The sequence below is a fragment of the Labrus bergylta genome, chromosome 10, assembly GCF_963930695.1.
Source record: "Labrus bergylta chromosome 10, fLabBer1.1, whole genome shotgun sequence".
In the NCBI taxonomy this organism is placed as follows: Eukaryota; Metazoa; Chordata; class Actinopteri; order Labriformes; family Labridae; genus Labrus; species Labrus bergylta.
In genome coordinates, this window is record NC_089204.1 from 25,119,494 (window position 1) to 25,135,434 (window position 15,941).

A 15,941-nucleotide genomic window follows, 5' to 3' on the forward strand; every position below is an offset into this window, starting at 1 on the left:
AGGCTAATCATAGTTTAGCAACTTGGGATGGCAACTGGGGGGGGGGGCTAATCAGATTACAAGAGAGGGCCAAGGGCCACACCTGGCCACTGGTAAAAACATTTTTACTGACGTATAAATGAGACAACTAAAGTATTTGTAATGAGTATATTTGAGTATATGAGGGATTTTCTGGTACAACTTCACCAACTTCCAAAGTGCATGAAGTGTGAAAGGCTTGAAGAGGTCAAAAAGCTCCAGCAACAAGTTCAACTTTATTAACAAATTAGACCGAGGCGGTTCTGCTTGTGACCTCAGGGTCATCCATCCACCCATTCCGATGACCCTGATTAAGGCCACAAGCTGAAGCCCGTCTGTCTAATTATTAGTTCAAAAAGTAGATCTTCAAACTACAAGGGTTGCGTAATTAGTATAATAAACGTGGTAAAAAATCGAACTTCTGTTTGAACAGATTGTCAAAAAAGTCTTGATAATTTTTAACACTAAAATGATACAGACTTGTGATGGTGTTTTGCATCTATAGTTTCTCTAAGGTATCATATTTCGTCGACTGAAACTCTTCATTATTCATTCCAAAGTCCTCCTATCGACAGTTCTTCAGCCACACAGATAATGGAGAGAAGCCTTAACCACCACTAACATCTTCCGGTCAGACTCCCCACACACTACACTGAGATTCTGCTCTTTACATCTCACAGCTCCGCTGTTTGAATCCACCCTGAATGATGCTGCATAAAAGGGTCAGAGGGAAGCAGAGCTGGGAATCTAATCAAAGGAGAATACCATTACAGCAAATGAGAGATGGCAAGCGCACAAAACGTGGCAAGCAAACTGAAGTGGCTGCTGCACTCTCGGACCGTGTGCGTGAAGGAGAAAGACGAGGCTTTTCTCCTTCACAGTCATCTTTTATGGACGTACTTTTACAGCCAGACTAGAACAAGACAATGACTGCCAGGGGAGAAAAGAGGCAAACACACACACAAAAGTAAAGTTCCTGAAGCTGCTTCAAACCATAAACATTGCCTGATCATGTTCATTTCCACAGAACAATTCCAATTTAACATATCTTCTTTTTATTTTTGTTCAGTAGCTGATATCACAGGTTTCTCCTCCTGATTGAGACCTGGCTCTTTTCAGATGCTCATCTGACCTGCACATATTCAAGCAGCTTAACTGATCGACTGACAGTACAAGCAAAACAACGTACAAGATTGGAAGATAGTATTTTTGTATTTTTTCTTTTTTTGTTTTACTGCTAGTTATCATATTTTTGTTGGCTTTTATAAAGAAGACTTGGATAGAATGTTTTGCTTTTGCGTCCTTGACATGTGATATAAATGACCTTTTCTCAGTTACTTTTATCTCACTCCCTCCAAGATGTGATTAAAACATGTTGGACATCAATTTCTGTGTGTTTTTATATTGTTATTCAATTCTACCTTATTTATGTATTTATTGTTGTTGTTGTTCTGTTTGTCTCTACCCTTCTCCTTCTTCCCACTTTCCAAGCCCAACACAGTGCCAGCAGATGGTCTGATGAATCTGGTTTTGCTCGAGGTTTCTGCTGTTTTCTTTGCTATTGTATTGTACTAGAAGATAAGCCCGCTAACTTGTTTCAATGCCCTCACATTTTTTTTCATTCCATCACAATTACAACGTTTTCAGGTGATCATTTTTAAACAGCAAGTGTGTGGGCATATCTTCTTACTTAAAAACACCACTTGCACAACCATCCATCATTATCTATGCAGCGTATCTTGTTTGGGGTCCCAGGTGTCATTTGGTGAGAAGAGGGTTTACTTTGGACTGGATGCCATTCAAACACAAGACCGACATTTAGAGACAAACAAGCATTCACACTCATGCTCACACCTACCATCACACCTTGCACCAGGCATTGGTTTGGTTTTAGTAGGAAGCTGGAGTTCCCAGTGTGATCCCACACACACACAGGGAGAATATGCAAACTCCACACAGAAAACCCCTGCCCAGTCGTGGATTCAGAACAGGAATGACAGTGCTAACAGCTGCACCACCATTCAGCCCCAACTAACACATGTACTGTACGGGACAAATCATCAAAGAGACTGTCCTGCTTCTTCCACAGGGGGCGCCAGACCGAAACCACACAGAACTTTCCTTGCAGGAGTTTTAAAAATGTTAAATGTCCTATGGATACTCCTTTCTAAAAACAAGTTTTTCTCCTTGAGTTAAGTCTGAAACCGTCTCAACTCCCAGAAGACGTCTGAAATAGTTTACCTCTGTTGTCAAAAGCAACCACCTGCTGTGAAGAGCCCAGCAAGTATTTATACTCTGCATCTTGATAATCTCACTTTCAGGAGTTGTTGCTGTGATTTACAGCTTCTTTATCCATCCTTCACGCGGTCATGTGAGAGGCATGCATGTGTGGCGTCTCCGACATCAGTGGGTGCGAGTGGATTTTACCCGGCGTTAGAGGAACTATGTTTGACAGTCAGCTGTTGCAATTTACAGGAGCCGAGAGAGCCCTGCATTCCTGTCGCCAACCTCTGATCTATCTGTCACCTGCTCGGCCGAAAATTAACCCAATAACGCCTGACTAAATAGAGCTGTAGTCATGTGTTCAGGTGTGAACGTGCCAGGATGTTGGAGGGAGGGTAATCCTTCCAGCAGCCATATTTACTACAACCATCAGGAGCTCCATCGGGATCAACTCTACAAGGAATGAGGAGGGTGTATTCAAGAGAAAGGAAGTATGACATCACCCAGACACACATAATGAACCTGCAACTCTTCAGATCATGCAAAAAAAAAAAAAAAAAAACTCAGGTCATTGCTGGTAGTAGTGGTCACTGGGACGCAGCATGACACCAGCAGCAACATGGCGCTGTTACACCTTTTTTTTTTTTTTTTATCTCATTATCAATGAAAGCAGTGACAGCAATATTGATGATATATTATCACAAAGACAGAAGGACTGATGGAGCTCCGCAGAGGTAGAAAGAGAAGGAAAGGTGGACTGCAGAGCGGACAGAAAGTGATGGAGCAGCGAGGTGGGATGGAGAGAAAAAAGGAGGAGGGACTGTGCTTACCCCGGCGTGCCTGTTTTATCTTTGGGCTGAGCATGGTTACGGTTGCTGTGCTGCTCCCTCTCACAGAGACATGACTGCATCCCTCTGTTCACACACTATTCCTCACACACACTCACAGACTCACACACACTCTCTCGCGCTGCTGCTGCTGCTGCCTCGCCCTCTTACTCCTCATCCTCTCCGAGCATCCCTCTCTCTCTCTCTCTCTCTCTCTCTCTCTCTCTTTGCCGGCTCACTCTCTTCCTGCTGGACACTATCTCCTGTACAGTCTCACTCACACACACATGCATGCACACTTACAAGCACTTAACCACACACTCTCCTCTTCCTCTTCCTCCCCTCCTTACTCTCGTCTCACTCCCCCCTCTCTGTCCCACTGGTCCGGCGTGCTGTTGTTCTCACATACCTCGAGCCCTGCCCACTCTCTCTCTCTCTCTCTCTCTCTCTCTGTCTCTCTGTCTCTCTGTCTCTCTGCCTGCTGCTGCACACTCAGTATCAATTTCTCACCGTCTATAAATATGTCTGGCTGCCTTGTCACCTAATTCTTTACATTAGCTCTACCTCGATTTCCACAAAGTACCGACAATCCGTCCAGCTGTTTGCTCAGAAGGATCTGATTATGATCTTGAAGTACAACCTCAGATCAATACATTTGATTTAATATAACTATTCCAGCTATTAAGTGTGACCAAGTCATGATATTCTCTGTACCCACAAAAATGCTGCACACACACAATATCAATTTAAACTTACAAAACTCATTCCTGACTCATTCAGACTAAGATTTAAAGTCTAAGGAGAATGCCACACTGCTCAGTCACTCAGTAATCTGTATGGAGAAACCACAACACTCAAGGGTGCGATGTTCTTGTTCCTATTCTGCCTGGTGGGGTTGTAGTGGATGTGATAAAGCAGATAAATGCTGCGGTTCAAGTGGCTGGATGAGACTGAAACGCAGCACAGAGACACTGCTAGGAGAGGGAACCAATGTGGGAGAAGGTGCTTTGATAGCAGAGCTTTGAAGGGCACCAGTTAATTCTCAATAAAAGACGGTGAACTACAGGAAAACAACCTGAGGGGGAAATCTACGAGGGTTAACTAAAGCTAGTTTCAAGTGGCCACTTTTCAAGAGGTCAGATGTGAACGGATGAAATTAACTTCCCCATTATTCATGAGAAAGTGTATTTATTGCCAGTTTATAGAGTCTGTATACAGTTTTGATTAGTCAGACCTGCGTGCAGAAACTAGAGTCAAAGATGGGGTGTTGCATGGAGTTAGTTTTAAAGATATTACTTTTTTGTGTGGCTGTTTTGTACTTTCATTAGATAGGACAGCTTGAGAGAGACAGGAAGTATGGGGCAAGATGTGGGAGATGACACACAACGAATAGCATCAGGATCAGGAATCGACTCCGAAACCGGGGTGACGAGGACTATAGCTTCTGAACCATTCGAGCTAAACCATCGCCTCGGCCTGATCACTTCTCACAAAGCATTGAACAACTTCTCTGAGAACTTGTTCAGCCGTTATCAAAAACATGTGAGTTTGTGACATAAGATCAAAATGTTCGATTCACAAGGTCAGATTCAAAATAAAATAGAAACTAGTCAAATGAGCACACATTACAGTTTCCTCACACTTCATGAACAGAGCAATGCTATCGGGCTTTTCATAAAAACAGAAATGCAAAGAATTTATATAGCCTACGTATTTGTCATCTCAAAAAAAGAATGCAAAAAATGTAATGTTGAGTCACTCTGGAAATAAGTAAGATTAACTGAAATAGGACCAAGATTATCAGCAGAGAGTTAGATTACTTGTACTTCACTACTCCTTTAAAATGAAGAAAACAGACTGAGCTTTATTCAAGCAAAACAAAACCTGCTCGTCCCGCATATAGCAATAAATCAGTAATACTATACGGATAAACTAAAGGATTCATGAAGTAGTTGGTAGTATTTCTGTAAATCTTTATACTTTCACAATAGGAGGTGATCAACTTGTAGACTAAGAAAAGCTCAAACAGATACAGTAGATATGATTCAGATTAGTATCTTAAGGTTACAACTCAGATACACAGACACAGTAATACTGTATACAACAACCATTTTTGTAAAACTTACAGAAAACTGAGCTTTACCTGCAAGTTCCTTGATGTTGTCTCTGGTCAGAGAAGACGTGGATGGTTTCATGGTTGTGAACCCGTCTGCACACAGTCTCTCCTTCTCCACTGGGGCCATTTCTAGAGCCACAAACACAAACCCACATGCACAGGCATACCTGCTCAAAACAACGGCAACACTGTTATCTCAGTCCTCTCCTTAATTGTTACTCACTTAGAAAACAAATCCACATACCCCATAGAGAAGGGACTACTGTGGCTGCCGTCATGAACACAAAAATGACGCGCGCCTGGAGAATGCTGATGTGAACAGACTGTGATAGAAGGAAGGAAATAAAGACAGTCATGCGAGGATTACTTGCCATGTCATCTCGAACAGGCAGACCAGACGGCTCTCCCTTTGGAGCCAGACTCTCTGCGCTGCACAAGAAAGCATCACAGAGTCCCAAGCAGCTGCTGCCGTGATAGATTTGGATTTACATAGAAATAAAAGACATATGTGGGAGACTTTCCTGCCGTCCTCCTTATTCTTCTGAGTCTCGTTCTGTGAGGAAGTGAGCTGTCTTGTTGGAGAAGTGAAAACTGCTGACTTGTTAAACGATATTGTGAGATTCTGCGGATGTTATTATAACTGTACATTGTACCGCCTTACACCAGGGTAAAATAAATGATCTGACTGGTTGTGATTTTCATATGGGAATACGGATTGGGGGGGTCACAAGCTTTGAATCTGAAAAACTCAGTTTCTTTCAATAAAGTACAAGAGAAAGAAAAGTTTCTCCTTCCAAAATGGCAGATTTCAGTGATTTATTCAACATTTTTCAGAGAGCATGAAACCATCATGGCACCAACAAGGTAACATCTTGAAAAACAAAAGAGATAAAACACATGAGCGCACCTTAAATAAACCAGGGTCACAACAAAATGCTAATTAAATATAATAACACTGACGCATTCACACAGAAATACAGTAGAAGCACTACATATGCTGAACACATTAAACAGCAGACATTAAATACTATCAGTGGTGTAACTACTCACATCCAGACACACACCAGTCTCTGAGGGGACTGGGGAGTGTCATCTATAATCTAGAAATATGGTCCTGAGGGACACAAAGGAAATGAGCGTGTGTAATTGAAGACATGAAAAGAGCTCGTCTCATTAGCGTGAGCGGAGGAAGTGTCATGGCCGACATGGCTGGGAGCAGGTCAGAGAGGTAATGACATTATATCTGGAACAAAGACTTTTAAGCACACCAGCTATTAACAATTAGCTAATAACACGACTTGCTAATTTTGCAAGTACACACATCTTTACAACTTTGAGCTACGTTTGAATCTAAGACACACTTCCATTTAAAACATGATTTTAAAAAAACATGCTAATGGGTGGTATAAAAACGAGTGTAAAGGTGAGCGTTCATTCAGAGGAGTTCCCTGCTAAAACACAGTTAAGGAAATATCTGCTCATTCAGACAAAGTGATGTAAACAGACAAGTTAAAAAAAATAACTGTTCAGTGAGGTCTCTTAATACTAAGCTTACACATAAACTTCAGTGGTATTTATTCTGTGCCGACACATTGACTCTTTCGTCCTGTGGTGTATTAAAATAGAATATTAAAACATGCCCACATCAAAAGTTCAAGTACAACACGTTAGGCTGCGTTAAGACTGCAAAAAAACATGGACAACATGACAGTGCCCCAAAAGTGAAGCCAAAACATTTGGAGCTCCGCCTATTGACTGGCTGCAGTATAAGGTTATAATGCCGGCTCCTCCGTGTTAAAAGATGAGACATGAGCCAAACTATAAAATCTAAATACACATCAAAGGTAGTTTTTCTCAAATATAGTTTCTATCTTCAAAGTGAGTCCTTATCATACCGCTTTCAGTCAATCAATCATTGTTTGTATAGCGCCAATTCATAACAAGTGTTAACTCGAGACGCTTTACAAAAGAGCAGGTTAAAGACTGTACTTGTTCAGAAAAATGGGATAGGGGGAGATGGGATGAGATGCAGGAAGGATTTCTCTTTTGTACTCCTCATGTCCTGTTGTCCACACTTCCTTGCTGCTGGAGGATTTTGGAGCATTTACTGTATGTGCATGCGTTAAGATTAATTATTTTTTTGAGGCTATAAAAAGTGGTATAACGCCATCATTGACAGCTCTGTTGACAAATGCCAGATTAGAGGAGGAGCAGCAAGAAGAGAAACACAGCAAACACTCACACAATGTCATTCAAATTCCATAATTGTGATTATCTGCTAAAACATTTGTTTTCTACTCTAGACTGTACCAACCTGGGGGATCTTTCCTGTTTCAATTTAAATGTGTGTTTAGATTATTCAGAAGGGGCGGGATGTCAATATCATGGCAGAGTCTACTGCGCAACTTTGTCTCCAAATGACCTCACTAGTGCGATATGTCAGCGCCCATCGCAGGGATATTTTGGCTGAGCTATTTTTTTTCTGGAAGAGGTGGAGATGATCGTCCATCTTTATGTACAGTCAACGGTTTCCACCAAATTACCCGGGACTGTTTGTTCCAGGGGCTACGTCACAACGGATTACTAAATTCCTACAGCCCATTTATTTACTAAAATCAAATAATCTGATCCCATGAAGATTTATTTTTGGTCTTTTTGTGCCTTTAATGTAGAGATAGGACAGTGGACAGAGTTGGGAATCAGGGAGTGAGAAAGTGGGGAATGACATGCGGTAAAGGAGCCATAGATAGGATTCGAACCTGGGCCACCCGCCTGGAGGACTGCCTCCGTACATGGGGTGCGCGCACCAAAAACTGCGCCACCTGCGCCCCCCTCCATGACTTATTTTAACCCTAGTCCCTTTGGTAAAGTCCCTAGTTCCTGTGGGAAACTTCCTTTGGTGGAAACAAAGCTTTTTATGGCATTAGAGAGTAATCTAAATCTAAAGAGGATATTATCACGATGTGCACATCACAGACGCTGTAGACTTAGAATGCACAGAATATCTTTGTATATCGATGATAGAATGAATTCTGTTCACTCGGACAGAAAACAAACCGACTGTTTTAAATGTCTATGGCAGTTTTATCATCGCTTGCGTTTCCGCTGCCCACCCGTCGTCGCCCCTCCAGCAGAAACGACATCACTATGACCCAGCGCTGCGCCATCGGCCTCTGCCTCGCTGAGCTTTCACACTGTCTGAAGTAAGTTGTCGTTCCCGTGGCAACCGCATCGAACTGTTCGGTCAGTAGCCACGCCTCCCAAAAGATTGTCACAGCGTTCAAAACGATCATGACCACAACCCAGAACTCCTCCCCGATCAGACTGAGCCACATGGACAGGCTGTGGTTGCCTCTGGGAAGCCTGTCGTACAGGTAACTGGTTGCCGTGGCGGCGAAAAGAAGGTGAGCAATCACCATGGAGAGGATGAAGAAGAGGAAGAGGCGGTGGTTTCCCCGTCCTATGCAGCGGTTGAGGAAAAGGCAGTGGTGGTCGTAGTCTCTAATGCACATGTCGCACAGCTTACAGTGTTTGGTGTAGTCAGGAGGAAACAACTAAACAGGACACAAAGAGAGGAGAACCACACATAAGAACTTACACAACGTTCTTTTAAAGAGATTCTGTAAAGATAAACAGAATATGCAGGCAGATCATAATAATTTTGGTGTTCTGTCTTTAGTTGAAGTAGTTTCATTCACTAGTGTTTGAGCAGGCATTGGTTATATCAGGAAAACGGTTTCCATGTGGAGAGAGGTATATATTTCATTGTTTTTGAATTAAGTGTTTTGTTTTAATTATTGCTTTGTGAAAGAGGGTCAGATATTCTAAGATTAGTCTTCTTTCTGCCCCTTTTCATTCAAAATTTGAGATTTTATGTTAGTTTTTCTTAACTTTATTGTTTGTTTGAATGAAATAAAAATTAACAAATAAAAAAAAAAAGGTAAGAGAAAATCAAAACCTAAAATGTAAAATGTCATAATACAATACAGAAACATATCAGAGGACTCTTATCGACGATTAAACTTTAAATGATGCTACAATGAGATATCTCCAAGTTCAGCTAACAATGCGCTCTTCGGCGTCGTCTTTTCAAAACAAACTCCATCGTCGCTTCCCCAGTTTCTAGTAAGACTGTAAACAATTGTCAGTTAGTGTCTTATCAGACTGCTACGCTGGGAGAACAAACAACTTGTCCCTTCCTCCCTGAGGCTAAATAGTTGAGAAACAATTCCATCATAAACAATCGAGGTTTCCGAGATTTCTTGTTCTTAAATTCATGCAGAATATATACATCAATTGTGGTACAAATTTCTATTGATGTGATGCTCTGAAGGAGAATACAGCCTGGCTGATTGCAGTTTTTTCTTATTGGATTGTGCAGTCTCCCCTGCCTGCACTGCAGTGGATTTCAGGTCAGTTTACTTCCAATATTTCTTCATGCTTCAAACTGCTTTTGATTTCATCTTTTTAACTTCAGCAAGAGAGAAAAGTCATCTTGCAGAGTCTTAGCCATCATAATATGAAATTTCACATCATTATTCAAATCAGGAGGAGAAGGATTATGTTTATATTCGGATAGAAAACTAATAACTAGACACAAACGGGATCTATTTGAACCACTACGTCTCACAGCTCATTTCAATGTCTCACCTCACAGTACGGACAGAACCGGTGATGGCTCTGGTTGTTCTCCACTAGGTCAGCGATGCAGGAGAACCGAGGATCTGCGTCCGCTCTGTCCAGAGCCCCCGGGTCCTGAGTCAGAACCTTACAGAGCAAACCAAGGACTAGAGAGAAGTGGACCATTGACACCTGGACCAGAGCGCTGGTTGGCCACACACGTTTCAGAAGGTTAAGGATGAACACAGGATATCTAAATATACAGAATCCTTCTTTAGTTTTGACTTAATGCTTATATTTAGAGGAGAAAGGTAACTAGGAGAGCACTGACAAGTTCAAAACTTCCAGATGAAAACATGAAATCGACATTAAAGAATTAGTCAAATATGACCAGGCTTAAGTCCCCTTATTCACTTGTTCCAGGTTTCAATCTATTTATCGGACATTTCTGTACGTTTTCTTCCAATAATTTAACAGAACTATTGTGTATTTACATTTTTTTTGTCAGCTTTGCAAATGATGAGATATCCTATCTCACCTCCTAAGACAGACCCCCACTCCCATCCGACCTCCACGCTGTGAGGTGCATGTGTGAACAACCAGGTCAGGAAGATTTCAAGGGCAGCCTGCGTGAGATCTTCTACACATTTTCAGGAGTGAATGATGTGAAAATGGCTTTAGTCAGGGCAATAGAAAGAGTTATCTTTATGTCAACCCACTTAGCAAGCCAAAAAAATAGAATATACTGTATATATATATAAGAAAAAAAAGAGTACACTTGTTTAACATTGAAGGATATTCGGCATTATTTTCCCATAGAAGCAGAGAAGGGAATGGAACAAGCCAGCTATGAGGGTCCCCAAGTAGATCGGGTTGGGTAACCTGGAAGAATGAGCAATGATAACTCAGTGCAGAGCTGAATATTTTTGACTAATAACGCATCACGTGTAAGAAAAAAAATGTGTGTGTCAAACCTTTGGTACGTGGTCATACGGTGGTACTGTGTGAAAATGCTCCGGGCTAACCAGGGGAAGAGCAACCCACAGATTAACCCCCCATAACCACCCAACATGGCCGCTATCAGCAGGATGGAAGCTCCACCCAGGGATGGAAAGAACAGTGTCCAATAATACAAAACTGGTGAGAAAACATACACAGACGGGTGAAAAACTCCACGAATACACGAACAAACAACGCTGCATGGATAATGGAAGAATCACAAATAAATATTTACCATGAGACTCGGTGGGCCTGTGGTGTATTGGCTCATTAATGTACCGACTCAGTAGCTTGGTGAGTTGCTGATGTCTGGAGAAAAATACACAGTAAAGCAATGTGATAATGAGCATTAGAATCCCAGGAGAGGGAAATGATCTTGAAATGCAAACATACTGGATATCTAAAAAGGTACTCGGGGGTGTTTCTATCCCCATGCAGCGGCCTGCTAGTCTGTGTTTTTTTGCACAGATTTCTGGACACAGCACATTCACCTGAATGTTTTCCCCTGTTTGCTGAGCTCCAGTGGCGTGAGGCCGCTGTGGTTCTTCTCGTAGAGCATCCTGCAGCCTGTCCTCTGCAGCAGCGTCCAGCACACCTCCACTCCTCCCCGCTCTGCAGCTACATGAAGCGCTGTCCCCCCCTGCTGGTCAACTGCATCCACAGAACACCTCTGAAACACCAAAGGGAGGGTTGACATGCTTAGCGATACCTAACCTAGTGTCATATACTTGTCCTGTTTCACAAAGGTATCTACAGATTCAGCTGACTCTCACACACATTTGATAAAAATATCTTTTTGATATATTGGGTTTAAGGAACTCCTGCTGACATTGATGTTAATAGATTCATTCTTTTTTCTAGTCATATCTTCGATAATATCTGATTGGGGTTGAACCTTGTTATGTTAACTACCCAAATTAAATTAAATGTATTGGTTAAATTCAGAGTACAAATTAAAATCACCAAAAACAGTGACAAATATGACGATAGAGTTGAATGAACACTGAGAAGGCCGGCAGTGCAGCTTGAAGGACTGCACTCGATAAAGCCGCTTGCGTAAAATGCCATTTGGCATACTTCAAAACCTAGTTTCAATTTCTTTCATGATACACTGAGCACTTAACCACCATGAGGATAGAGGACGATAAAATGTACGATAGAAGAGGCACATAAAGGTTGAGTTTATTAAGTTCTGATGGAGCGGCTCACTTCATTTTTTCTCGATTTTGGCAGGCAGAGCAGTTAAAGCAGCTGGTACTGTTCTGTACATGTGTTAGTAGTGTTCTCCAACAAAAATATCTCTCTGTTAACTATTAATTGTGGGGCGGCAGTAGCTCCATCTGTAGGGACTTGTGTAAGGAACAGGAGGGTCGCTGGCTCAAGTCCCGGAGCGGACCAAGGTGGGAAATTGGCCCGGTAGCTGTAGAGGTGCCAATTCACTTCCTGAGCCCTGCCGAAGAACCCCTGAGCAAGGCACCCGCTGCTCGCTGTGTGCAGCCCCTTCACTCTGACATTTCTCCATTAGTACGTGTCAATAGGATCCTGTTTGTACATGTGTGTGTAATTCAGTGTAAAATTGAATTTCCCCTCGCGCACATTAATAAAGTAAATCTTCTTCTTAACTGGTTAACGTACAACTTTGAAGCATTACAGGTGAAAACGTAATGAAAGACTCTTTTTTTGGTTTACTAAATTTAAATGTTGCTTGATTGTTAGAATCTGAAACATTGGCAGCCGTGATAATAACTATTTATCATCAGTTCATCTTCTCTTTCGCTTTTGTGGGTCAAACAGAGACATCTGTATTAAATTGGAATTGTTTCATAACAAGCTAAAAAAAAACTCATCACAGTATATTTAAGGTGCCAGGAATAACTTTCCCCTTTAAACCTCAAGTAACAATCGTATACCACACACTTGTGTTTTAAAACACAAAGAAACTTTAGTTCCTTTAGACATTGTTCCCTTTTTTCTAGATCCATGCTTGTGTTGTACTTACTCTCTGATGTACGTCGCTTTGGATAAAAGTGTCTGCTAAGTGAACTGTAGAATTGTAGTTCCAATACTGAACTAACTGACTTTTATCTCCGGTTTTGGTAACCGACGCCCTGAGATGATCTGGGTATTTAGATTTTTAATACTTTAAGAGAGTTGATATTATGCAAACAAGATCATCAAATAACATAGCTAGAAGCTTACTGTGGATGTGGGTTCCTGAAGGTTTAATACTTTTCACTGGCCAGTTGAATCTTAAGAGATTTGAAGCAGCTTTTTTAACGTTTCACAAGTACTTATATCATCTCTGTTATTCGCCCCATATTTTGCCTACAGTGTTAAATCACTGCTTAATGAGCGTGAGACTTGAACATACCATACAGTAAATGTGTGGGCTGGTGAACTAAAAAAAGAACAAAAAACAGCAGAGAGTTGAGAAGAGTCTCGCTGCATTATTGCACGTTGGTTCTCGGAGAGCGTTTCAGCAACAGCTTGAAAACATTTTTTAATGAAGCCATGAAAGTTAAAGTCCTCATGAGACAGAACTTCAAAGTATCTAACCGTCCTGTCGTGATGCATTTCGTCCTGAAACGGTACAGATCCCATCACAAGACAGAAGGCAGGACATGACCTTGGGACGAAGCTTTGTAATTGGTCAAAAATTAGTAATGCCCCTGAGTGCAGGATGAGTCATCAGACATTTGAAACGTTTTTACATGAAGAGAAAACACAGTTATTTTGATGTGAAGATACTCAGATCATGTTTTACGGTATTATATTTGGCACGGCAGCTAAATAAACATTTAACACAGGAATGCTGGATTCAAATTCATCATTCATTTTGTACTTGTATATGCCGCTTATTTTTATTTTTATTTATCTTATCTTTTCTGTTTAATGTGTATTTTGAGCTTACTTGTCTGTGCTGCTGCAACGCAAGTATTATCCTATCCTATCCTAAATTGAGGTGCGCCGATGGCCTAGTGGTTATGTCGCGCAGAACCCCGTGTATGGAGTCTAAACTCCTCGTCGCAGCGGCCCTTTACTGCATGTCAACCCCAACTCCCTCCTCCCAACATTTCCTGTCTCTCATCAGCTGTCCTATCAAATAAAGGCAAAAAGGCCCCGAAAAGTATGTTTAAAGTCGGGCAAATGCATTTTTTTATTTCATGGGGACTTTACCGTTCATTTTACTGTCAAGTCAGTTAGAGCATGTGATGCACGACGACATCGTACCTGGTTTTTGAGCAAATACCGAACCATCTCTGTGTTTCCAGTGGAAGCAGCCAGGTGAAGAGGGGTCACCCGGTACTTGTCTGTGTCTGAGAACCGGAACATTCCTGTCTCCCACAGATAGTGCACTGCAACACTAGGAAACACGACCAACAGTTAGTGCATTTAAAAATAATTTAAATACCGTGTAGTGGGAAGACAAAACGAATAGAATTGTTTTTTTTAAATCTGCCCTCCGCTCACATGCTTCCCCCGGTGACTGCATGATGAAGTGATGTTTTCCCCTGCAGATCTATGAGGCGCAAATCAGCTCCGTACTGCATCATCTGGTGTATGATGTAGATGTTCCCTTGCCTGTAAGGAGACAAAAGTACAAAAGCATAACCCCCTCATCAAGACAAGAAGCATGTTGGTTTAACACCAGAGACTCCAATGTGCTACTACTGCTCACCTGCAGGCGAAATGAAAGGCAGTCTGTCCTGCATCGCATCTCAGGTTAGGGTCAGCTCCGAAAGTGAGGAAAAAGTCAACCAGGGCGCGGTTACCATGGAGGGCAGCGTAGTGGAGAGGGCTGAAACCACCCCAACCTGGAGGAAGACAAACACATCACAGTCAGATGTGTAGCTGCAGGCCTTCAAACTGATAAGCGCGTGTCTGTTTAAACCTCAGGTAAATGCACAGTCTTCCAGCCTGGTGAGCTTTAAAACCCTCTGGACGTAGGTTTTGGGTTCCTTTTGGCCCAATTTCACTTTGCTACGTGTTGTCACAGGATCTGTCTAGTCAGATCTGTGCCAGGCCATCTCACAGAGGAGCTGCAGGGTTAGGTTTCTCTTTGGCTCAGTGACAAAATCAAATCAGGAGATACTGAAGCACGAAAGTATAAAGAAAAGTATAGCCTACTTGTTATTACATCTTTACTTTAAAACTTACCCTGATGGTGTGAATCAGATCACAAAAGACAAAATGTGCAGGAAATATGACCCAGTTAGACCCATAACAGGCTGCTGCATTAAAGTCTAAGGTTTGTTAATGTGACAGCAAATCAGGAAATAATACTTACATTGACAGGTCAAACTGGTATGTTGACATCAACACAGCAATAGGAACAACCCGCAGTTGAATGCATAAATTTCAACATGTGATTCATTTTTACTTCATCTTTTTCTGCCTTACCTTTTTGTTTGAGGACTGATCTGTCATTTTGAACGAAGTAGATACACTGTTCAATATTTCCCCTCTGTATACAGTCAAATATGTCTCCACAGCTAACGGAGCACACAGGCATCGGGTGCATTGTGACGGGCTGCACAGAGTCGGATCTGCAACCCGCTGTTATTTCCGACGACCGAAATTGAAAAACGGAAACAAAACAATCAGCTTCCCCCGGACGAACCGCTACAACATCATTAATGCAAAGTGAGGAGGGAGATCATATTTCGCTGAAAAGTAACGAGGTGCGGGGACGTTACATTGTGCTAAAACTGATTGAGGCAGATCACGCCCTGCTGGACGTCTCATTGGTTCGAGTGGATCATATGAACGGTGACGTCAGCGCGTCAACAAAACGTGCCTCCCTGTAAATAAGGTAATACCTCTACACTGAATTAATACTGTGTCATCTTGAGCATGGGTGTTTTTGAAATTAAGTTAAGAGGCAGTCGTTTTGCAGGGAATATTATTTTAAGTATTAGCTTTAAATAATTAAGTATATGACTGTAAACCAAGGGAAAAAAACATGAAAACATGTGGCTATGCAGAATTACTGTATTGAGTAATACTCACAAATAGAGGCGGTTATAGAGTGTGACTGAGCTGTAATGTTTGGCTATTTAATGTTTGCGACACATGTCTTTAAAGAACGTGAAATGATAGGCCTACGACCTGCGTGTTAGCAAACAAAGGGTTAAAAA

General features: G+C 41.8%; 2 protein-coding genes across 4 annotated transcripts in view; both read right to left on the minus strand.

Annotated features, from left to right (window-relative positions):
- The window catches only part of arhgap22a (Rho GTPase activating protein 22a), a 16,584-nt gene extending 10,853 nt beyond the window's left edge, over positions 1-5,731 (minus strand). The window contains exons 1-2 of one of the 3 annotated variants that reach the window (XM_029279156.2): positions 5,556-5,731; positions 5,212-5,313 (exon numbers count right to left, since the gene is read on the minus strand). In XM_029279156.2, coding sequence (XP_029134989.2) covers positions 5,212-5,311 — 100 coding nt within the window. In that variant the 5' untranslated portion in view covers positions 5,312-5,313; positions 5,556-5,731. Of the gene's footprint in view, positions 1-3,071; positions 3,463-5,211; positions 5,314-5,428 lie in introns of those variants that run through there. The other 2 variants (XM_020642931.3, XM_020642933.3) reach the window with 2 other exon arrangements.
- Positions 5,732-5,985: 254 nt separating this feature from the next.
- si:ch211-223a10.1 (uncharacterized) lies at positions 5,986-15,561 on the minus strand. Its single transcript, XM_020642972.3, has 10 exons — positions 15,205-15,561; positions 14,483-14,618; positions 14,275-14,385; positions 14,035-14,167; positions 11,295-11,473; positions 11,039-11,112; positions 10,779-10,941; positions 10,604-10,686; positions 9,835-10,025; positions 5,986-8,738 (listed from the first exon to the last, which is right to left on the minus strand). Exons 1-10 carry the CDS (start codon positions 15,323-15,325, stop codon positions 8,250-8,252), a joined length of 1,680 nt encoding a protein of 559 aa, XP_020498628.2. The 5' UTR covers positions 15,326-15,561; the 3' UTR covers positions 5,986-8,249.
- Positions 15,562-15,941: the final 380 nt, after the last annotated feature.

Coding starts and splice junctions, on each gene's coding strand:
- si:ch211-223a10.1 (XM_020642972.3), bottom strand. CDS start 15,325: ATGCACCCGATGCCTGTGTGCTCCGTTAGCTGTGGAGACATATTTGAC. Junction 14,386..14,482: donor GCCTTTCATTTCGCCTGCAG/GTGAGCAGTAGT, acceptor GTCTCCTTACAG/GCAAGGGAACATCTACATCA. Junction 11,113..11,294: donor AAACAGGGGAAAACATTCAG/GTGAATGTGCTG, acceptor ATTTTTCTCCAG/ACATCAGCAACTCACCAAGC.